Source organism: Drosophila rhopaloa, unplaced genomic scaffold (genome assembly GCF_018152115.1).
Source record: "Drosophila rhopaloa isolate 14029-0021.01 unplaced genomic scaffold, ASM1815211v1 contig_216, whole genome shotgun sequence".
Lineage (NCBI taxonomy): Eukaryota > Metazoa > Arthropoda > Insecta > Diptera > Drosophilidae > Drosophila > Drosophila rhopaloa.
In genome coordinates, this window is record NW_025335102.1 from 72,636 (window position 1) to 94,796 (window position 22,161).

At 43.6% G+C, this 22,161-nt stretch overlaps 3 protein-coding genes across 4 annotated transcripts; all 3 read left to right on the top strand.

Moving 5' to 3' along the window:
• The first annotated feature begins 311 nt into the window (after positions 1 to 311).
• Positions 312 to 9,518, top strand: LOC108042699. 2 transcript variants are annotated; one of them, XM_044460737.1, is made up of 7 exons: positions 312 to 564; positions 2,367 to 2,685; positions 2,743 to 4,741; positions 5,865 to 6,269; positions 6,319 to 7,783; positions 8,460 to 8,553; positions 8,607 to 9,518. In XM_044460737.1, exons 2-7 carry the CDS (start codon positions 2,376 to 2,378, stop codon positions 8,945 to 8,947), a joined length of 4,614 nt encoding a protein of 1,537 aa, XP_044316672.1. In that variant the 5' UTR covers positions 312 to 564; positions 2,367 to 2,375; the 3' UTR covers positions 8,948 to 9,518. The 2 variants fall into 2 exon arrangements, with proteins under 2 accessions (XP_044316672.1, XP_044316673.1); XM_044460738.1 differs by having other exon boundaries at positions 6,331 to 7,783.
• Positions 9,519 to 9,633: 115 nt separating this feature from the next.
• Positions 9,634 to 12,537, top strand: LOC108052682 (organic cation transporter 1-like). Its single transcript, XM_017135126.2, has 6 exons — positions 9,634 to 10,036; positions 10,090 to 10,318; positions 10,384 to 10,487; positions 11,028 to 11,803; positions 11,985 to 12,166; positions 12,225 to 12,537. Exons 1-6 carry the CDS (start codon positions 9,801 to 9,803, stop codon positions 12,399 to 12,401), a joined length of 1,704 nt encoding a protein of 567 aa, XP_016990615.1. The 5' UTR covers positions 9,634 to 9,800; the 3' UTR covers positions 12,402 to 12,537.
• A 5,539-nt stretch (positions 12,538 to 18,076) lies between these two features.
• On the top strand, positions 18,077 to 21,554 carry LOC108052683 (organic cation transporter protein-like). Its single transcript, XM_017135128.2, has 6 exons — positions 18,077 to 19,083; positions 19,145 to 19,379; positions 19,736 to 19,839; positions 19,895 to 20,664; positions 20,742 to 20,923; positions 20,986 to 21,554. Exons 1-6 carry the CDS (start codon positions 18,845 to 18,847, stop codon positions 21,196 to 21,198), a joined length of 1,743 nt encoding a protein of 580 aa, XP_016990617.2. The 5' UTR covers positions 18,077 to 18,844; the 3' UTR covers positions 21,199 to 21,554.
• The last annotated feature ends 607 nt before the right edge of the window (positions 21,555 to 22,161 follow it).

Consider the following 22,161-nt stretch of genomic DNA (forward strand, 5'->3'; position numbering starts at 1 on the left):
TATAAATAAGAAGTTCTGACAAATTTGTATCCATTATTTGGGGCATTAATCAACAAAATCAAAAAATAGTATTTTGAAAACTGTTTAAGAGAGATAAAATCCTACTTTAAAAAATGTTATTATGGCGCTGCCAGATTGTATAGTGAATGGGGCTCAGTATAATTTGTCGATTCAGATCTGTCAAACATTCCAATCGTTCCTATAGGATGCGTTCTGTGGGATTTGGGTATTATTAAATTTTTATGTTTATCTAAAACATCGTAGGTGATTCTTAGTAATGTTTGCAGCTATTATCACTAACAAGGTTTTGGTCACACTATGAGTAACATTTTTTATTGTTGTTTCACTCGGTAAAAATATAAACAAACCAGTGCATATAAAAATGTGCGGTCCGGTGCTAAGTTTTTAATATGCGGCCTAAATATCGCTATTTTGAAATCAATAATAATTGCCGGGACATAGACGCCTAAGCAGTAACAAAATGAGTGTTCACAAATGTGGAAACTGTAACTGTTGTAATTTTATGAATAAAATGGTTAAACGTTAATGTAAAATCGACAAAAGGTATATATAATCACCTAATTGCGGTAGTGGCAAGCGGCTTTCTTGGAAAGTGCTTAGGTATTGATTTTTCTCTGGATGCCGTTGCCAAAATGCAATTTACTTACACACACATCCCTTGCTTACGCCCTACCCATCCCTTCGGATAACGAAGTCCTGGCTTTTCCGTTTCCCAAGTTCATTTGGGTTAATGCACGGACTATGATCGCCGGATTTATTGATTTGAACAAACGACCAGAAATAAATGTCTCCGGTCGTATCGCGTTCTATTTTCGGTACCCCGCTTCCGGTTTCAGATTGTTTTGATTGATGTGCCGAGTGTATGGCCAGTGTATATCCAATGGCTTAATTAGGCAAACGCACGTATAGCCCACCGATGGCCGAGCGCCCAACCCATTTCAAGTGGCTCCTAAATCTCATGCATGGGGTGCGGGGGAGGGGTTGACAGAGAACAGGAAGGGCGTGTTTTTGTATACTGTTGTGACCTAATTTCATGTCTGTTTACTTTATGACTGAAGCGCAGGACTCCGCAGGAATTCCAGCAGAAGTAAAAGGTGCAGCACTGACCTTTGCAGTACGCTATGCGACTCTGCTTTAACTTACATATGTATGTATGTAGAGTCTCGGGGGTGAAACAAATCTTTGTGTATTTATCTTATACCAGAATGTTATGTTGTACAAGTAGTTTCGATGTTTCCCCTATTACTTTATTGTTGAAAATAATATATATTATAGTTCCAGTTCTAGTGAATTTTAATTTTGGTATTGGTTTTTTAAATCATTTCTAACGAGAAAGGAAACAAACTTCGGCAAGCCGAAGTTTATATACCCTTGCAGTTATTACAAATCGACTACATTTCGATTTCTATGCCTATATTACTAAAAACAATAAAGCTATGTCGATTTTGCGCTGCATTTTGCCATCGTTTCTATGGCAGCTATACGATATTGTTATCCGATTTTATTTAAATTAAAACCGTAATTCCATAATATTAAAATATAAACAAATCACAAAGAACAAAAAATAAATTAAAAACAAAATTATAATTTTTTTGAATTTTTTTTTCCGATTGTCCCTATGGGAGCTATATGAAATAGTCGCCCATACCGAATTATAATTGCCTGCAATAAAAAGACAACTTTTGGGAAAGTTTCAAGCAGATAGCTTTAAAACTGAGGAACAAGTTTGCGTAGAAACGGACAGAGGGACAGACGGACGGACAGACGGTCAGACGGACATGGCTAGATCGACTCTCCTGGTGATGCTGATCAAGAATATATATACTTTATAGGGTCAGAAATGTTTCCTTCGCTGCGTTGCAAAGTTTTGACCGAAATTATAATACCCTCTGCAAGGGTATAAAAATAATTACCATGGAGACTATTCTGACCGCAGTTATGTCAATTTTAAAAGATCTCACTAATTAATTGCGATCAGTGTCTTGAATACCAATCATATTAGCTTCAGTTTTGTAATTTAAATCATAATTAACTGCTTCACTCTCACGTTAGCTTAAGCCCTTATCCACTCCCCCCAGCATAAGCGCTCAATTATGCTAATGGTTCACATGCCCAAACAAGAACCACTTGACAGAGCCCCCGCTAAGCGGTCAGCCCACTCTCGCTCGGACTTCCCCTTTCTCTTCCTCATACCCCGCTAAAAATTGTCTGCTCAAGCGGCGTATTCACCGTGAGGCCATCAGTCTGTGTACGTCCGGCGATGAAGTCACTCTCCTCAACCGAGGGCGTAGTTTACAATTTGTGTCTGTCTTTCGAAGTAAAAGAATCCCTTATTTATTTCTCAGGGAGCCAACATGGTAAAGATCCTGCAGGCTTACAACTTCGCTAGGCAGCAGACCTACGCCCTGAACGGCGACATCCTAGCAGCCAGTTTGATCGGCAACAATAGGATAGCCATCAGCAGTGCGGAGCAGTTTATTGAGATCTACGACATTGCGGGCAAGCAGACCGAGTCGGAGGACACAAGGAGAGCGCCACTGGATGAGGGACAGTCTAACGAAGCTTCCGGTGACGTCCCCACCACCGGAGGCGATGAGCGAACGCCGAGCAGGAGCACTCTGGCCACAGTGGGCGAGGTGGTGCAACTGATATACTGTGAGGCTGGTGAGTAATAGACACTTAAAGCTTCTGAATTAGCAAGTAAAGCTGAATCTCCCACAGGAAAATACCTGCTCACCCTGGAAAAAGAGCAGGCGGGTAGTCCAGTGCATTCCTCCTCCACCATTAGCTGTACGTCGAGCAGCAACAGCAATACTGTCTGCTCCGAGGACGACACGAAGATGTTCGTTCGTATCTACGCCAACTTTTGGAAATTTCCGGACAGCCGCCTCAACGAGCTGCCCATCACCATTCGGATAGCTTCAATGACCACGCCCAAGACGCCATTGGTGGAAAGCATCGATGTGATCGAGCTGCCTCTGCGGAGTCCGCCGGAGCTAGTGCAGTGCTGTCAGACCTCCGGCAACATCATCGTGAGCAGCCGCGACAGGATCTACCTATATGAATACACGCAGTGCGTCCACGAGAACACCCAGCCCAGATTCGCCTTCATCGACTTCCTGCCCTTCAAGTTCTTTGTGCAGCTGAACTTCGTCCCAGTGCGTCTCTGTCTGGCGGAGAACGTGATCGCCTGCCTCAGTCATCGATACTGCGTGGCCTTCAAGGTGGTGGATGCGCTAGCGAGTAGAGCAAGTGGAGGGCAGGATGTGAGCTGTCTGGACAACGACTACGGTGGCGGAGATGAGCCGCTCTCGGAATCCCTGAGTCTTGGCAGCAAGGCTAGTGCCAGTGGGGGAGGTGGAGGTGTGGTCAGTTCCAGCCACAGCCAGCAGAGCTGCGAGAGCGACTCCCTGCAGTCGACGAGCAGTGGAAAACCACCGGTGGCCATAAATGGAGCACTGCCTGGAAGGTCTCCACTGGATTTCAGCTTGGCCAAACTGGTTAACAATGCGTACGGCAGGGAATTCGAGCCAGACCTGCGCTCCCAATGGGATGACAGTGAGTTCGGAGGAGGAAAGGGTCAAGAGGACAACCAGGATATCACTATTAGTCCCCAGCGAGCTGCGGACATAAAAATCAAGCTCGTCAACGAGGCCAAGGCCATGAATGTGAGGGGCATCGCCGGGGGAAGCCATATGGAAGATGCCTCAGTGCAATATGATGTGCGGAAGCTGCTTCAAATCTGCATGAAGACCTCAGAGAACCAACCTCGTGTTTTGGATATACTGCGCTGCATGGATCTCAAGGCCATTTACCAAAGAAGCAGCCAAGGAGTGGATCAAGAGGACGACGAGTACGACATGGGCAACCAACAGGTGCCCAGTGCGGTGACCACCTTCAAGCACGTCAACCGCCGGACGCTCAAGTCGTCGCAGCATCAGAGGTGCATGGGTCACGCCCTCCTGGTGGCCAGCAGTGTGGATGGCTTCCTGTACCAGTTTTCCGCCCAAGGGAAGTGGTACAGTGAGAACGAAAAGCCGGTGGCCAGCTACAGCTTTACAGCACCAGTCATCCAAGTTCACATTAACGACTACGTGGTGTATGCAGTGACTTCAGAGTCCGTGGAAACGCATACCTCGCGCATCGGGCACAAGCTCTTTCACAACCGCTTTGAATACCCCTCGATAGGTGGTCTTTTCCCCGAGGAATCCGCCCCAGATGTGAGTTCGCCCATCGCCGTCGTGGGTCTGGCCGCGTTCATGCACGTTCAGTTTGTATGCGTGAACCGGGAGCAGTTGGTGCTCATCACGAATGCAGCTTTGGAGCAGCACAAGCGGCGCAGCATGGGTGAGGTGACCGGCGGTCAAGTGGTGGCGGTTAAGAGGAACATAGCCGCTCGTCTCCTGGCCGAGGCAAAGGCCAAACACAACAGCCTGCTGAGGAGCAGCAGTGCAGCACAATCCTCGGCGGCGGCCAACGAATGGACGCTGTACAACCTTGAAGTTCCTCGGGTGGAGTGCATAATAGAGGATCTTGAAGGCATTGCGGAGTCATACCGCAGTGCGAGCAGCTGCAACTTCTACGATCTCATGGAGGAGGCGCATGTCATGCTGCGACTGAGTCTCACGCTGCAGGGCGAACGCTTGGGGACGGAACGGGAGCTGCATCTTCGGAAAATGTTCGTGACGAACTGTAGAAAGCTGGCTGATTTCTCAATACGGTACGTAAGAAAAAAAATTAGGGAAATAATTAACATTACGAATCAACAGGCTGGATCTAAAAGATGTTCTTTGATGCCCTATATTTAGACAAATATCTTAACATTTATTTGTCTAAATATAGAGACAATTTATCCTATGAATGCCAAAAGGTATAGCTTGTGTAATTTAATTTATATCTGTCCATCTGTTTTTTGGGCGCCTTCTTCAGTACTTTGCTATTAAAAGAACACATTTCCGAAAGCTTTGTTTAACTATATAAAGGTTTAAATTGTAGGTAATTCAAATTGAACGACTTTTTCTAATGGCCGCCATATAAAATAATTTGTATTTATACCCGTTATTCGTAGAGTAAAAGGGTATATTGTATTCGTGCAAAAGTATGTAACAGGTAGAAGGAAGCGTTTCCGACCCTATAAAGTATATATATTCTTGTTCAGGATCACTAGCCGAGTCGATATAGCCATGTCCGTCTGTCCGTCTGTCTGTCCGTCTGTCTGTCTGTCCGTCTGTCTGTCCGTCTGTCTGTCCGTCTGTCTGTCCGCCTGTCTGTCTGTCTGTCCGTATGAACGCTGAGATCTCGGAAACTATAAAAGCTAGAAGATTGGCATTTTGCATGCAGATTCTAGGAGTTCCTACGCAGCGCAAGTTTGTTTCAAAAGGTGCCACGCCCCTTTAACGCCCACAATCGCTTATATACGATTTTAAAAATTTAAATATTTCGGAAAAGTAAAAATGCAGTTTTGTTGTGTTTATCAATACCTATCGAAATGTAGAAGAAATTTTTCAAATCGGACAATTCGTTAAAAAGTTATGCGTGATCAAAGTTTCTATCTCCATCTCCCTCGCACTCCCTTTACCTGAGTAACGGGTATCTGATAGTCGGGGCACCCGACTATAGCGTTCTCTCTTGTTTTTTTTTTTACATTTGCAGAAGGTCTTTAAAGTTCAATGTTAGCATTTATATTTATTTATTTTATTTATATAAAGCTAGCTTACGTTTTAAAAGTATGAACTAACTATAATAAGAGCATTAGCAGCTGAGGCCTTCCGCTCGTCGGGGATAACTTATGTAATTAGCATACCTAGTGAATCTAAATAGTTATGTATCTATTATTCTTTCAGTTCTAACAAACAGGAGGTTTATCTCCAGGCTACTGGTTTCTACAGAATGTGCCAGCTTCATCTGGTAGACATTTTTAATAACTACATAGAGAACTTTATGGACATCGATGAGACCGTGGAGACCACTGAGCTTGCGGGACTGATATACACGGTTAAACTGTTCCTACTCAGTTTGGGGACAGACCGCTTGAAGTCGGCCTTTCTCAACCAGACGGTACGTCCGTACTTTACGCCCGCCCGGGTGATCCAGCAGGGCTACAAGCAGGTTCCACTTTCGTTGGAGTTTCTTAACATGTTCATTAAACATGCACCAGTGGAGATTCCAAAGATAATGCTGATTTCACCCGTGGTGGCGGACTCCATGAGTGGAGAGCTGATCAACTATCTCAAGTACTTGAACAAACTGTAAGTGAATATCCCAAATCTGTTAAGATACCTTAGCCAATTTTGTTAGTTTACCATCTAGTTCCCCCGAAGAAAACTTGCTGCTAGCTGTGATGGCCTGCCGTATGTCCAACTATCTACTGGCTCAGGAGATAATTGCAAAGTCCACAAGACGCAACCTAGCCACCGCCTTGATTCGGCACAAGAATGTTCTGTTTGATGACAGCACTGTTATCTATCAGCGACGCCATCAGCAGCAAGCAGACTCCCAATCCAATTCGCGAGGTAAAAAAATCAGAAGGATAGGGGGAAAGAGCAAGCTTGTTGCGGTCAGTACACCAACTCCGAGTACGATCGTTTCCTTTTCGGATTTCTGCGAGACGATTCTGCTGGCCAATGAGCAGCCTGCGCTAATCGAAGCAGTCAGTGATGTCTTCATCCATGCACTGTGCATTGAACATAGCTTGACGCTAGACGTGATTCTGCAGTTGTTCCTTAACTACATCGCCTCCCACATTGGCCAAAAAGGATACCAAACCTCGCAGAAGGTGTTCGTTAACATTCTACAGGTGTATTTTTACGATATCTACGACGTAAGCTCGTCCTTGCAGCCCCACGAGATTAGATCGCACACACCACCGCAGTTGGACGATGACTACGATGAGGAGTGCAGCAGTTCGCGGGCTCCCTCGCTGCACAGCGAAGCAGATGCCCAGTCGCTGTCCAGCTCTTGCGCCAGTTCGGCGCATGAAGAGCGATCGGCAAGTCTTTCGATCAGTGGCAGGCAACAGCGAATCGTCTACGATCAGCTGCAGGAGCAACAGTCATCGCCCTTTCAGAAGCGCAATTCAAATGCCTCGCTCTCACAACCCCAGGCGGATGATGATCTGGCTGCCACTAATCTCAAGGGCCTCAAGATCCTGTTTCGTATGTATATGGGGCGCCTAAAAGTCCTCAGTGATCTTATTACTGACCTGCAGTCAGCGGACGTGGAACAACAGGCTGGTCGCGAGGAGTTCATGAACCTGCGCATGGAATGCATCTCCTACATGGTGGGAATGGCTCCCAACTATAGCCCCAAGCCGATTGTAAAAAATATCAACGATCCCCTGGCCGGCAAGTTGATATACGTGCCCTTCATTCCTGACTATAAGCTGCCAGAAGGGGAGGAGTATGATCGCCACATTAAGCACTATATTCGCCCAATTCCCTGTCTGCTGGAACGACCGCAGTATTTAAACCGCCTTCCGCCCTTCGAACGAAGCGACTTTAGCTACCCGAACAAGGACGATGGCGAGTTTGAGGTGCGCTTCCTCAGCTGGAACAACGAGCTGCTGACCCTCACCCTGAAGATTCAAAGTTTGCTTGCCTCCAGTAAAGTGGATCGCGAGATCATCTCAGAGTTTTTGGCCTTTATACAAAAGACGCCACATTTAATGGGCATCGACAGTTTCTTGGTCATCGTGTTGCCCAAGAATTTGGCCATAAACTACTTGCTTAGTTTTAGTCCCGCATTTTTGTGGCAATATGGAAAGGTAATTGATCATTTTAAACTAACCTTTTTAAATCATCTAGTTTCCAATGAACGGCATAGTAAATCAAAATTGACAGTTCTAAGCTATAGAAAATTCAAGGATATTAAGCGGCAACTGGACTTCATTCAGGCACCCTTAAAGACGCTTAATTATCCTTTCCGTTCTTAAAAAAATATTCATGGTATTTAAACGCGTTCTTGACTATTTGAAACTTACAAAGTTTTTAAAGCCAGTGCTTGCAAAACTTATTCCATGATCAGCAATGATCCGCTTTGGTTCGCTACTCCTTATATTGGCGATCAATATTGGCTAAATAACACAAAACACTGCTGAGCTGAAACTTAGAAGACAGCCGGTAGTCTTCACAGTACTATCATATCTCTGTGCCTCTTGAACTGCTCCCTAATCGTGTCAGGATAACAGATTTGGGAGACCTGTGATATGAGGGGCAGTACCTTCAAGGGACTCATTCTATGCTAACATTAAGCTGCTACCTTGCAAGGACTTTTCCAATAAAACAATATTCACTGAGCGCACCACTTTCTTTCCGGTCCATGCTCGGCAAAAAGGTGTAATTAGTCTCAATCATGCTTTCAGCTACAGCTATTAATTATTATAAAAATTTGTAAGTCTACAACCCTTATATTAAATATTTTTGAAATTAATTATCATGCAGTCCTGCGGTTTCACGCCTAAGCACTGGGAGAGCCTGTTGCGGAAAATTCTCAGCAAGCAGGAGGCGCTGCCCAACTGGAAGGGTCACATTTCGGGTTTGTAAAAGAGCTCATCGAAAAGAACAAATAATATAATTTTAAACTTGCAGAGATACTCAACAATTTGGTGGCTGAGCTGAGCTTCGAAGAACTTCTGCAGTGCTTTCCTAGCGAGGTTATTCAAAATCGGAACACGGCACAGTACTTTGCCAAGGAATTTGCAGAGACATGTGTCCTTTATGATCACGAGGAGCTCGTGTTCAAGACTCCTGATCGGAAAGAGGGTGACCGGGAACACATGCCGATGGACAATATAGACGAGGACAATGTGTTTGAGCTAACGCTGCGAAAGGCGGTGGCCAAGCAGCGGAGCATTGCCCTGAGGTCCATGATCGAGTCTACAGGAACTCAGCTCTTTGACGCTACCAGTAATCCCATGTACAACCTGTAGTCGGCGTAAAATAGTTTAAAACGAAATTATCATATTGAAAATCGATAAGATTGATTGATATTAATGTAGCAAAGTAGAGAGCACGGAAGCTTTGCTTGTCTCCATAAATAGATGGATATGTAATTTGTAGTTTTAGGGCACACCCATAACGAGGCATAATTTATTGACATTTATATTTGACACAAAACGCAACATTCGGATACGAATGCTAAAGATGATTTATGGAGCTGACGGGGAAGAACTCCTGGGCTGTTAGGTTGTAATAATAACTAGCTCGTCGCGAGTTTGTTCGGTATTTGCCATATTAAACCAGATGTGTGATCGGGAGTAATAAGGAAACCCTCTCTCTACCTGTATTTGTATTCGTACGCAATGTTAATCCAAGTTTCCTTTGAACTAAGCTTTAGAACCCTTAAAGTATTCGTACTCTATTTATACATTAGTTTCGTAGTCATTTTATTCACCCATACACCAAATCACACTCTCTTACAACAAAAACAACAATCTCAAGTGATATTTTTAATTCTTGCATTGAATCTGAACAATAAAAGCATAATTACATTACAATGGCCACACTGAGTTCGTAATAAGCTGACAGTTTGTTCACCTGCCAGCTAAAAGAAGGCTGCTCTTGAGGCGTTCATCTCCGATAGTTAATCTGGCAATTAAATCCGGCTTCTGTGGGCGAGCTAAGGTAATTGAACGTGTGAAAAAACATCAGGGAAACTGCTCGGGGACAAATCTCTCCGCCGTGAATAACTTAGCCAATTAAGCGTCGTCAACAAGCGTCGGGCTTGCGGTTTTCCAAGCCGGAGTCAGTCACTTGGCGACGCTTGGCGATATCGGCAGCAGCATGCCCAAACTACAGCCCACACTGGAGGTCGTTCCAGAGAAGCCTGAAACTGGGCTGGATTCCGCAGAAACTAAAAAGTCGGCGGGGGAGGAGAGCCAGCTGGACGCGATCATCATTGAGATCGGCCAGTTCGGACGCTTCCAAATCTTCAACTACCTGTTGCTCTGCCTCCCTATCATCTGCAACGCCTTCTACTCCATTTCCTTCGTCTTTACTGCCGGTGATGTGCTTCACAGGTGGGCAGGTTTGATAGTGCTATTGCCATGTTAAAGTTGGGAATCTTTCTCAGATGCAACATCCCTCAGTGCGATGGCTTGGGTACCAGCTATGATGAACCCTTCCTTAACTTCACCATTCCGCACCGCCACGGAAACTGGGATCAGTGCCAGCACTACGCCGTGAGATCAGATCTGGTGGGTGCCACTACGTGCAATGCCAGCAATTTCGATCCGGGTCAACGAGTTAGCTGCGAGGCGGGCTTCAAGTTAAAAAGCGACGATAATACGATTGCCAGTGAGGTAGGTTCGATGGTATTTCCGAAAGCTATTGATTTGATTTTTACAGCTCCTCTCTGTCCCAACAGTTCGGCATATTCTGCGCTGACCAATGGAAGCTATCGCTGGTGGGCACAGTCAACAATATAGGACAGTTTGTGGGCATACCCCTAGGAGGTTATCTAGCCGATCGGTATGTTAAATGAGCAGGCAAATACTTTCATATTGCTTAGCCAGATATATTTTCATTGGTGGGAAAGGTGCAATGACATTTTGAATCAATAACATTTTGGTTTAACTTTCGCATTTTTAAGTATTGTCGAAAAAAATTGTTGTTATTCACAGCGCGTTTAAAATCCAACCAAACTGGTGTTGAATACGAAGGGCGAAATGAAAACGATTATTACAGATACGCGCAAAATGTTGTCATTATTTTATTGTAGATTTTGATACTCTTTGCTTGTTGAGAAAAATGTTTTGGGTAGCCATGCCTTCCTATCCGTTTGTTCGTATGAACGTCCTGATTCGTGAAGAATAATTTGGATTAAACAACGGGGAACTTAATTTTTTTCAAAAATTTTCGCACGCCCTGAAATTTGTAAAAAAAAACCCATAATCGGAAAAATGGAAAGGGAAATGCCTCTATATATTATTACCCTATTTTAGAACGTCTTGCCACTTTTTGGCTTAGGCTTTGCTTGTGCATCATTAACAAGTTCTTTTTTGGCTATAGATATGGGCGGAAATTTATACTGGTCGCCGCCGGAATCCTAAGCTCCTTTGCGGGACTGGCTCGCTCCCACGCGCCGGAGTACTACAGTTTCCTGAGCCTTGAGTTCCTAGACATGGCCGTGGGCAGTACCCTCTTCCCCACCGCCTTTCTGTTGGCCGTTGAGCTGGTGGGCCCCCAGCACCGCGTGGTGGCCGCCACCATGATAAGCCTGACATACGGTCTGGCGGAGGCCTTCATGGGTTACCTAGCCAACTACCTGCGCGACTGGCGCGTCCTGCTGCGTGTGCTCTACACTCCCGCTCTGCTGCACCTGATTTTCATCTGCCTGCTGCCGGAGAGCGTGCGCTGGTTGCTCAGTCAGTCGAAGGAGCTTGACGCCAAGGCTACTCTGCGGAGGGTTGCGAGGGTGAACCGGAAGGAACTGCCGGAGCATAAGCTAAACGAGTTGATCCGGTCGAACCGCCGGCTGGTGGCCCAGTCCTCCGCCCCCGGTGGCCACTACAGCGTCCGACAGATCTTCCAGGCCCTAGGCTGTCGCACCGCCCTGTGCTGCTTCGTGTGGTTCACCCACACCCTTATCGCCCTGGGCCTGAGCCTGAACTCCACCCAGCTAAGTGGCAGCAAGTTCGAGAACTTTAGCATGACGGGGTTCATGCAGCTGCCTGGTATCCTGATGGCCACCACTCTTATGAACTGGATAGGACGACGTTGGGCGCTCAGCTCCTGCCAATTCACTTGTGCGGCCCTGCTCTTGGCAGTGGCTGCCACGGATGAAGGTGAGCTTGTGTTTGGACTGGTGCTCGAAAGAATTTATCAACATTTACATTTCGGTAAAATCAACCAAAAACTTTCGGTATGAGTCATTTAATTGGTTATTTTTATCAAGGGATTTATATCTGTATTCGAATGGAATTCAACGCCAAATTCAAACTCTAATCCTTTCGACTCTTCCAACAGCGTTCCCACTGACCTCCTCAATACTTTACTTTCTGGCAAAAATGACGTCCACCGGAAGCTTTATGATCCTGTACTTCTTCACCTCGGAGATATTTCCCACGAACTGCAGGAACAGCATGCTTTCCTTCTGCTCCAGTGTGGGTCGCTTTGGCTCCATGCTGGCCCCCCAAACCACTCTACTAGTGAGTAACATTTAAATAAGTGCCCGGTTTGTGCCAATAAATACCACGTTGCTTATAGATCGTACACTACCAGTATGCTCCCCATTTGCTATTTGCCCTATTTGGATTTACCTGCTCGGGTTTGGCTTTGTTCTTCCCGGAAACAACTAACAAGGTGCTGCCCACCACACTGGCTGAAGCTCGTGCCCTGGACAAAAGTATACCCAAGACAAAAGTAGCGAAAAGTTCTGCCTAATCGAAATTGAGGCAGTATCGCGTCGCCGGTATCAGTGATCAATGTAATCGGAGCGTGCGGTTTTTGATGACCAACAAATTTGTAAGTCTTTATTGAGCAATAAACAATTTAGAAATCTAAGAAGCCTGCAGACACATTAGCTGTGGTTTTAGTTATTTTGGAATATGAATTTACACTGGGTAAATTTCGTATATTAGGAATTAGGAATTTTACTGATTTGGAAAAGATAATTTGTTTAACAAACTTATTTCTCAAAAAAAAATATTTCTACAAACAAAGATGTAGGTGCCGGATAGTTTTGCAATTTGCCAAGATGGGCATCACAAAATTTTGTAAGCCATTTATAATTTTAAAACAAATTAAAGATTTTCATTTTTTAAAAAGTCCAACCAAGTTTTATATCGATCAACTCGCTTTTACTTTTTTTTCTTAGATCATTTTAAATACCAGAAAAAAGTTTAAAGGCCCCACTTTTTAAATTTAAATTAAACTGACATTTTAAACTAATTAAGCAATTAATTTATTTAATTTATACTCGTTATATTTTAGTGTTAAAAATAAAATAAATAAAAATTCGTTGTCCCTGATATATATACTTATATATTTAAACGGTTAAGGCAGAACAGGGCAGGTAGTATATAAATTTCCTTCGTTGTTAATGGTATTCGGCGATCGAGAGAACAGTTGAATCAGAAATCGGAGAAGGAATTAGCACGGAGATCTATTCGCAGAAGGAAGAGGTGGAAGTTGCCTAAAGTTGTCTTCAGTTGCTTGAGTTATTATAGGAAGTTAAAAACGATGCTGTAAGCATTGATCATTTATGTAATATCCCAGCGTACTTTTTACTTTAAATAAACCACTTCTAATACCAACTTTACATATATGTACCTATACATATATATACTTAAAAAATATTTTGAAAAATATACTATTTTTTTAAAATTTTTTTAACGCAATTGTATTTTTCTCTATTTAGAAAAATATTTAAAACCGCTCCGATTTCTTGATATATTCGAATTACTCAATTATAAAAATAACGTCATATAGAGAAAAACGAATTGTACAAAATGTTTTTGATATTTATATAAAGTAAATTATAATAATTTGTAACGTAAAAATTGGCAATTGCAATCATTCGGAGAAATTCGAGATTAATGAAGTTCGAATTATGCAGTTGTATGTAGAAGGGCTTGATCGAGCTCCTCTGTGGCGAGAACCAGAAAACGTAAAAATTAGCTGATTAGACAGAGCTATATCTCCGTTTTGGGGTTTCAGCTCAATCCTTTTAATTTTCACCGACATTGTTATCAGCTGTCTGGAACAAATTTAACTCCAACCAACAGGCGTACATAGTTGCTTTTTTTGGCTATTCTTAAAATCAAGACCAAGACTGTAAGTGTATTTTAATTTTAATAGACGCATTCTGCATACGAAAAAAAGTGTTCAACGGTGGATGGGTCTTTTTCTGGTTCTCTGGAAAAGTTCCAGATGCCGCCAAGTCAGAATGCAGGGTTATAAATTTTCCTAATAATGTCGAACAAATTGAGTAGTTATTATTTTTCTTTTACGAATTTTTATAAATCGATGAGCTTGGCACCTGGGTAGCAGAGAAATGCTTCCAGTAACAGCACTTCCAAGCAGCATTTAAAAGCAACCAAAGAGGGTTAAAAAGGCCAAGAGCAAGTGTGGTGCAGAAAAGGTGAAAAATGCACGCGTCTTAGCTCAAAAATATTTGTGGAAATCAGCTGAACGAAATGTAGGAAGATATTCACGCATTAACTCTTATGCAGTCGACATGACGTCATAGCCCACAACACCTAACCTGCCGACCAAAATATTTAAAATACAACTTGTGTTCGGATTGTTCTCCTCGGCGTTTAAATTATAGAAGAAAAGAACAATTTACATCGTTTCATCCATGGGTTTCCCATTAGTTACGTAAAAATTATAATTCGATTTTTGTTTGGTTATAAAGACATTAAAAAGTCAAATATTAATAGAGAAATGTTGAATTATTTTTTGTCAACCGACCCTAAGCCGACCAGAAATATGAAACGCCGAGGATTTTACGTGCTCCGAAAACACGTTTATTTTCCACCACCTCTTATTGTTATATGATACAGGTAATTTAAAAGATTCGTCCAAAGACTAATGACTGAGATTTGAATTAAAAATTTTACAAATCATGAACTCTTAAAATTTGTTGTTTAATCGTATTCGATTCAATTGAGGAGCACCGTAAAAATTGTTTTATTAAACTCCGAAATGGAATAAGCGTGTAATATGTTATTTTTTATTAATGAAGCAAAATCTTTCATAAATAAAAAATCGATCTTAGATAGTTCAAACAACAGCCGGAGAGTGCAGACGTGTTTTGCGCGAGTTCCGGAAAAAAACCGCTCAAAAGTGAAAAACAATAACTAAAAATACTGAAGTGGTGTATTAAAGGCAATCTTATTGCTAAAAACAGTTAATAATAATTAGTGCTATGTATAAAACTATTGAAAAGTTATTATAAAAACTAAGAAGTGCCACGAGTGATAGATAGCTCAATGAGCGGCGATTCAAAAAATGAGCGTAGACGCTCCGTAGACCAGAGAAACAGTTATATCTCTTATTTCTCAACCCGTGATACAGAAGTAGAAAGAACTTCTTCAAAGAGCAACTTAGCCCTACTGACCATTGACAGTGCGAGAGCACGGTCTTGTTCTCCCGCCCTACTCACACCAACTCCCACTTCATGGAGCTTGCAGTGTAGTCGGGAATGACAACTTTTATGTTACTCCGTTTGTTAAAGGAAATATTCATGAAACAAAGCTTCAAGCTAAAACTGAAGATCAATTCAGAGCTGTAACTAATTACCTAGACGAGGCTTGGAAACCCTACTACACATACCAGCTCAAGGGTAGCAAGGGCTTGCAAGTAGTGCTAAAGGGCATAGAGCCCGACGTATCCACCAATGAGATAAAAGAGGCACTGAAAGAAAAAGGATTCTTCTCCAAAAATATTATTAATATTATCAACAAAAATAAAAAGCCGCAACCACTCTTTAAGGTCGAACTGGAGCCAGAAAGCCGAGCCTTGAAGAAAAATTAAGTGCACCCGTTTTACAAACTGCAATTCCTGTTGCATAGAAGGATTACTGTTGAATGGCCCAGCCAGACCTTCATTTCATACGCCAGTGCCCTAAAATCAGGGCTTGCTAATCAGACGGGGTTCCCACAAGCTCAATGCTCTGAGCAAAATATAATAACACCTCAGCAAGCAATAGGACAAATATCAAAGAGCATGGAAACCATGATGCTGACTTTACAGCAGGGTATGATGGAATTTATGTCCTTCATGAAAACAACTATGACAAACCTTATGCAAAATCAGAACATTTTAATAAATTTGCTCACATCCCAACAATCTAAATAATCGATGTCTTGTCTTCGAATATCCATGTGGAATGCCAATGGCATTTCACGGCACAAACTTGTAATAACTCAATTCCTCAATGAAAACCAAATAGATGTAATGCTGCTGGCAGAAACGCATCTCACAAGTAAATACAATAAGAGGTTATACTTCATACCGCTCAGATCATCCGGACGGTAAGGCTCACGGAGGAACTGGAATCCTAATCAGGGAACGCATTAAGCACCACTTTCACCAGAGGTTTGCAACAAATTATTTGCAGGCTACATCTATAAAACTACAAGCAGGCAACGGAAGTATCACTATAGCCGCTGTCTATTGCCCACCGCGTTTTACAATAACTGAAAAGCAATTCTTGGACTTCTACAATTCACTCGGAGATCGCTTTATAGCAGGAGGAGACTACAACGCCAAGCACACGCACTGGGGATCAAGACTTGTGACTCCCAAAGGAAGACAACTGTATAAAGCAATCATAAATTTGAGCAACAAACTCGACTATGTCTCCCCTGGCAGCCTCACATATTGTCCAGCTGACCCCAGAAAACTCCCGGGCTTAATTGACTTCGCTGTTACCAAGAACATCCCAAGAAATTTAGTAAGGGCCAAATCGCTATCGGACTTATCATCGGACCACTCGCCTGTTCTAATAACTCTCCTTCAAAGCCCGAAAGTAATCGAGCACCCCTTCAGGCTGACCTCGACTAGAACTAACTGGCTAAAGTACAAAATGTACGTAAGTTCCCACATTGAATTAACACCACAGTTAAACATAGAGAACGACATCGACTTCTGTGCTGATGCCCTGGAGTCAGTACTCGTGGCGGCAGCCAAAATCTCAACACCAGAAGAGACAATCGTGCGTAGCAACCAATACAAAACTAATCTGCAAATCGAACAACTGGTTCGGGAAAAGCGACGTCAACGAAGCGCTTGGCAATCCTGCTGATCGCCCCATTCGAAGCAACTCTATAATGATGCCACCCGCAGACTCACCAAAACCCTCAAGCAAGAAGAGGAGCTTGCGCAGCGCTGGTACATTGAGAAACTGTCACCGACCAGTACAAAGCATCCTTTGTGGAGAGCTCACCCAAATCTAAGCTCTCCGATAGAATCAGTCACTCCGATTAGAAACTCCTCGGGTACTTGGGCCCGCTGTGACGAAGACAGAGCCGAAACATTTGCTTTACACCTACGAGATGTATTTCAGCCGAACGCCGCCACAAACTCTCTTCAACTACCGCCGCTTAGCTCTGAAATTGCAATTAACCCGATTTTGTTCCAAGCACCTGAAATTGCTAACGTCATTAGGAAGCAAATAAAACCGAAAAAGGCTCCAGGGGGGCGACCTAATAACCCCAAAAAATTATAATTGAACTTCCAAACTGCGCAGTGGATGTAGTATCCAAGCTATTTAACGGGATCACAAAACTTGGCTATTACCCTAAAAAATGGAAAAAGTCCGTGGTTATAATGATACCGAAGCCTGGGAAAGACCACACAATTCCCTCATCGTAAGCTTACTATCGTGCCTGTCCAAATTACTGGAAAAATGCCTGCTCACGCGCATTACACCATATTTAAGAGAAAATAACTTAATCCCGGCACATCAAATCGGGTTTCGTGAAAGCCACGGAACCATCGAGCAAGTCAACCGGATAACTTCAGAAATTCGTACAGCCTTCGAACATCGGGAATATTGTAGTGCGATATTCCTCGACGTCTCTCAGGCAATCGACCGAGTGTGGCTTGAAGGCCTTATGCATAAAATCATAACATTACTGCCAGAAAACACTCATAAGTTACTTAAGTCGTACCTCTACCACAGAGTCTTTGAGGTTAGATGCAATACAACGACATCCAACGAGTATAACATTGAAGACGGAGACCCACAAGGTAGCGTCCTGGGGCCTACCCTGTTTGTCCTTTACACAGCAGACATCCCTACGAACGAGAGGCTGACTACGTCCACATTTGCTGACGACACCGCAATCCTGAGCCGCTCGAGAGAAAAAAAAAAAGATAGTTCGGTATGGTGAATTGATTTAGGTTCAAGTGGCTTAACAAAATAAATAATTGTTCAGCTCAAAAATGTATCTAATACCGATTGCAGTCGGTGCTTATCAGCTGTATGGCCAGCAATTCCGCCAGGTATTACCGATTTATAGCTCTCTTTCAGTGGGGCCAGTGCCACACATATATCTATCAACCGATTTCAATTACAGCGCGCCAATAATTCACCGAGCTCCAATTTATTGTGGCTTCATCGTAACTTATCATTGATTTATCAATCTGTTCGGCAACCCAGTCGATCGAATAGTCAACCAGGCACTGAACTTGTGTACACAGTTTCCTCACTTAATCATCTTATGGTCGGGTAAAGTAAATCAAGTGTAAAGGCAAACAGAGGAACCAGACACATGGCCAAAGTCAATGACATCGGGCAAATAGCGTAAGATAAGGAGCAGAGTGCCAGGTCGGACAACTTGTTGACCTAGTAGCAATCAGCTAACAGGCTGGAACAGCTGTTAGCCACCCACCAGACACCATGTCTCGCCGTCTGACAGATAATCAGTGAGAGCGAAACCAGTTCCTATATCGATTGGTATTAACGGCATGCTGCTAAACCATTCAGAACTTAACGCGCTCGGATTAATGCTAATATTGAGCGTTGGGAAGTGCAAATAGTTTTGGATTGGCGCCTGATAAAGGCCCGATAAGAAGCGTAGAACTCGCGGCATGGAGAAGAGCAGACAGATTAAAAATAGAAACGCACGAGAGACGCGTAATCGGAAAGAGCCATGCGAGCCATGCGAGCGTCGAGTCAAAACACAGCGAACTCAACCATTTGGTGTGGTTAAATCAGTCAATGAGTGGCACTGCTCCCAGCGAGACGCTCCAGAGCGTCTATAAATAAGGCCGAAAGCTAACGGGGCGAAAAGATCGCGGGCCGCGAGTTATAAAACACCGATTAAAAGTGCATTCTACCACGTGTCTAACGGGCACTTCAACTGAATACCATCATGACCAGCCAAAATGGAAACGGCAGCTCCCCGAGCAGTGGCAAAGCCAATGGACATGCCGACACGGACGCGACGATGGCAGGTGGGGATGACGACAACTCTCTGGATGCCATTCTGGTGAGGATCGGCCAGTTCGGGCGCTATCAGATCATTAACTATGTTCTGCTGTGCATTCCCATGCTCTTCAACGCCTTCTTCTCCATCTCCTATGTTTTCTCGGCGAGCACAGTGGTTCACAGGTAGGCCAAATGTCCGTGAAATCTAATTTCGAGTTATATTCCTGATGTGAAACGTCACTAGGTGTAACGTCCCGCAGTGCGATAGCTCCGGCAGTGTGTACGAGGAGAGCTGGCTAAATTTCACTATCCCTTACAAGAACTCCTGGGATGCCTGCCATCGCTACGCTGTCAACGAGACTGAGCTATTCACTGATCCATCCGGGCCCTACTGCGACGAGCAGTACTTTACTAATAAATCGGAGACCTGCGGACACGACTTCAAGTTCAGGGATGAGGAGAAGACTATATCAACGGAGGTGGGTAGGCGAAGATAAGGAAGTAAATTCAAAGCTAAACTCTCTTGATTAAAACCTCGCGGGAAATTCTTGATTTAATACATTTTTTATGAGGTTTTATTTATTCTCAGAAGCTAGCGACGCACTAACAATAAAAAAAAGTGCTGAGTTGTGGTTGTGCTTTACTGTGCTAGGCACTTAACTTAACTGGAAAACTTTTTAGTTCAAAAAAATGTTAATGTTTATCAAAATAATAATAATAATGAACTATTTATTTACTTATAATCATTAATTTCTGAAAAAGACTATAGAATACGATAGCTGATTCAATTCTTAGATACTTAATACCTAACGATATTCCGTTTTTGCCCCCAAAGTTCGGAATATATTGTGAAGACGAATGGAAGCTCTCTTTGGTGGGCACCATAAACAATGTGGGCCAGTTTGTGGGCATACCGCTCGGAGGATTCTTTGCGGATCGGTAAGTTATCCTAAAATCTGCGAGGATTTTCCAGTATTATATCTTTGTATCTCAGGTTTGGACGACGCACTATGCTAGCCGTAGCCGGATCCCTGAGCGCCTTGATGGGCGTGATCCGCTCTTTATCGAGCAACTACCCCATGTTCCTGGTGTTCGAGTTCCTAGACATGGCTGTGGGCAGCACCCTTTTCCCCACCGCCTTCCTGCTGGCCATCGAGCTGGTGGGCCCGAAGCGTCGAGTGGCAGCGGCCACGATTATCACGATCTTCTATGCACTGGGAGAGGCCTTCCTCGGATTCCTGGCCTCCCAGGTGCAACACTGGCGCTGGCTGCTCCGGGTGCTCTACGCCCCGGCAGTGCTACAGATCCTTTTCCTTTGGATCCTGCCGGAGAGTGTTCGCTGGCTCCTGAGCCAGGGAGCCGAAGAGCGGGCCGCCGCCGTTCTGCGACGCGCTGCTCGGATCAACAAGCGATCCCTGCCCGAGGACCAGGTGGAGGAGCTGCTGGCCACCAACCGACAGAAGCTCAGCCAGGCCAATGAGAGCCAGTACCCGATCATGCGAGCCGTGCGATTCTTTTCGTTGCGGATTGCCAACTGTTGCCTTTGCTGGTTCACGCACACGTTGATCGCACTGGGACTGAGTCTGAACTCGGTTAACCTGGGCGGCAACAAGTACACCAACTTCATGCTGAACGGCTTCATCCAGATCCCGGGCCTTCTGCTGCCCCTGGTCATAATGGATCGCGTTGGCAGGCGCTACTCGCTCTGCGCCTCGATGCTGCTCTGTGCCATTTGCATGGGCGCCTCCGCGGGAGTGCCAGCAGGTAATAGTCTTTAACTGATTTAAGAGTATTTATCCTGTCTTCCTACACATAAATAAATTGAATCTATTTGCTTTCAGATAACTACGCGGGTTCCCTAACCCTGTTCCTAATTGGAAAGCTAGCCATTACCTGCAGCTTCCAGATCCTGTATTTCTTCACGTCGGAGATCTTTCCCACCAACGTGCGGAACAGCCTGTTGTCCCTCTGCTCCATGGTGGGACGCATCGGATCCATGTTGGCACCCCAAACTCCTCTACTGGTTAGAATGTGCTAAGCTCCTCTATGACTAGCCAAATAATCCAAGTCACTTTTCCCTTTCAGGCTAAGTACTATATCTACGCCCCGCAGATACTATTCGCTACCTTTGCTCTGATCAGCGGCATCCTCACCTTGGCTTTTCCCGAGACGGCGGACAAGGTGCTTCCAACAACCATGGAAGAGGCACGAGACTTGAATCTAGCCAAGCGCCGAGGTCAGGGGGTCGCGGGGGAAGAGCTGCGCGAGGGACCTAAGGAGGACCCAATAATGATCTAGGAATGGGAACGGTAAAGAAGCTAAAAGAGGCCAAATATGTGTTAGATTAAGTTATAGGCACTGCATTTGTTGATTTTTATAAAGTTTTTTATTTAGTTAAGATACATAGCCGATTTTGTTGTGAGACGAAAAGTTCTCCACGTCAAATTTTATCCGTGATATAATGTATGCACGTTGCCTTTTTAGCTTCTTTTAAAATTGTATAAGTTAGAAAAATCTGTAAATGTCATTATCTTGTTTAAGTATAAAGGTGATAAAATCGGTCCACTAATGGCAGGGAAAGAAATAATACTTTGTCATAAAAAATGTATTTTGTTTTCTTTTATGGCGGATTGGATTTACGCCTTTACGACTCTGACATCTCGGTCATAAATTAATATTTAGTTATTTTTTACCAATTTGGATAAAAACATCGTCTTTTTTTTTATTTTTGGGCGGAGTCTCACGGCCTACTTACCCGACCAACTGACCAAGGGACTCAATGATTCAATATTAGGGGAATATAATTTTTAGTTAATCTACTTGGCACAGAAAAGTTTAGCCGACTTACCAAGTCGGGGCTGTCAATCTCACCATTTATAAAGTTATAAATGAAGACAGTTCCAAGCATCGTTCTACGGTTGGCTAGGGAGGTTAATTTAATCCACAGTAGTCTACTAGAATAAGACGGTAAGTTTTTAATAAATAAAGTTTTAGTGACATAAGGATCATCGAATTCTTTTGATCACCTTTTAATAAAACCAAGCACTCCTCTGGCTTTATTAACCATGGACGAAATGTGATTACAAAATTTTTGTTTAGTTCAGTAAAAAAAAGATTTAGGGTGCCAGTCGATTTGGATTTTAAATTTAATTGTATAATGTAGTATTGGTGATACAACTTTTTTTGATCACGCATTTTTATACCTTTTTAACGAATGGTACAATTTGAAAAATTTCTTCTACATTTCGCATAAGTATTGAT

Bases quoted from the DNA above. Each gene is read 5' to 3' on its own strand.
- LOC108052683 (XM_017135128.2), top strand. From the start codon at position 18,845: ATGACCAGCCAAAATGGAAACGGCAGCTCCCCGAGCAGTGGCAAAGCC. The intron at 19,840-19,894 runs GTAAGTTATCCT...TTTGTATCTCAG, and splicing joins GGAGGATTCTTTGCGGATCG to GTTTGGACGACGCACTATGC. The intron at 20,665-20,741 runs GTAATAGTCTTT...ATTTGCTTTCAG, and splicing joins CTCCGCGGGAGTGCCAGCAG to ATAACTACGCGGGTTCCCTA.
- LOC108052682 (XM_017135126.2), top strand. From the start codon at position 9,801: ATGCCCAAACTACAGCCCACACTGGAGGTCGTTCCAGAGAAGCCTGAA. The intron at 10,037-10,089 runs GTGGGCAGGTTT...AATCTTTCTCAG, and splicing joins GCCGGTGATGTGCTTCACAG to ATGCAACATCCCTCAGTGCG. The intron at 10,488-11,027 runs GTATGTTAAATG...TTTTGGCTATAG, and splicing joins GGAGGTTATCTAGCCGATCG to ATATGGGCGGAAATTTATAC.
- LOC108042699 (XM_044460737.1), top strand. From the start codon at position 2,376: ATGGTAAAGATCCTGCAGGCTTACAACTTCGCTAGGCAGCAGACCTAC. The intron at 6,270-6,318 runs GTAAGTGAATAT...CAATTTTGTTAG, and splicing joins CTCAAGTACTTGAACAAACT to TTTACCATCTAGTTCCCCCG. The intron at 8,554-8,606 runs GTTTGTAAAAGA...TTAAACTTGCAG, and splicing joins CTGGAAGGGTCACATTTCGG to AGATACTCAACAATTTGGTG.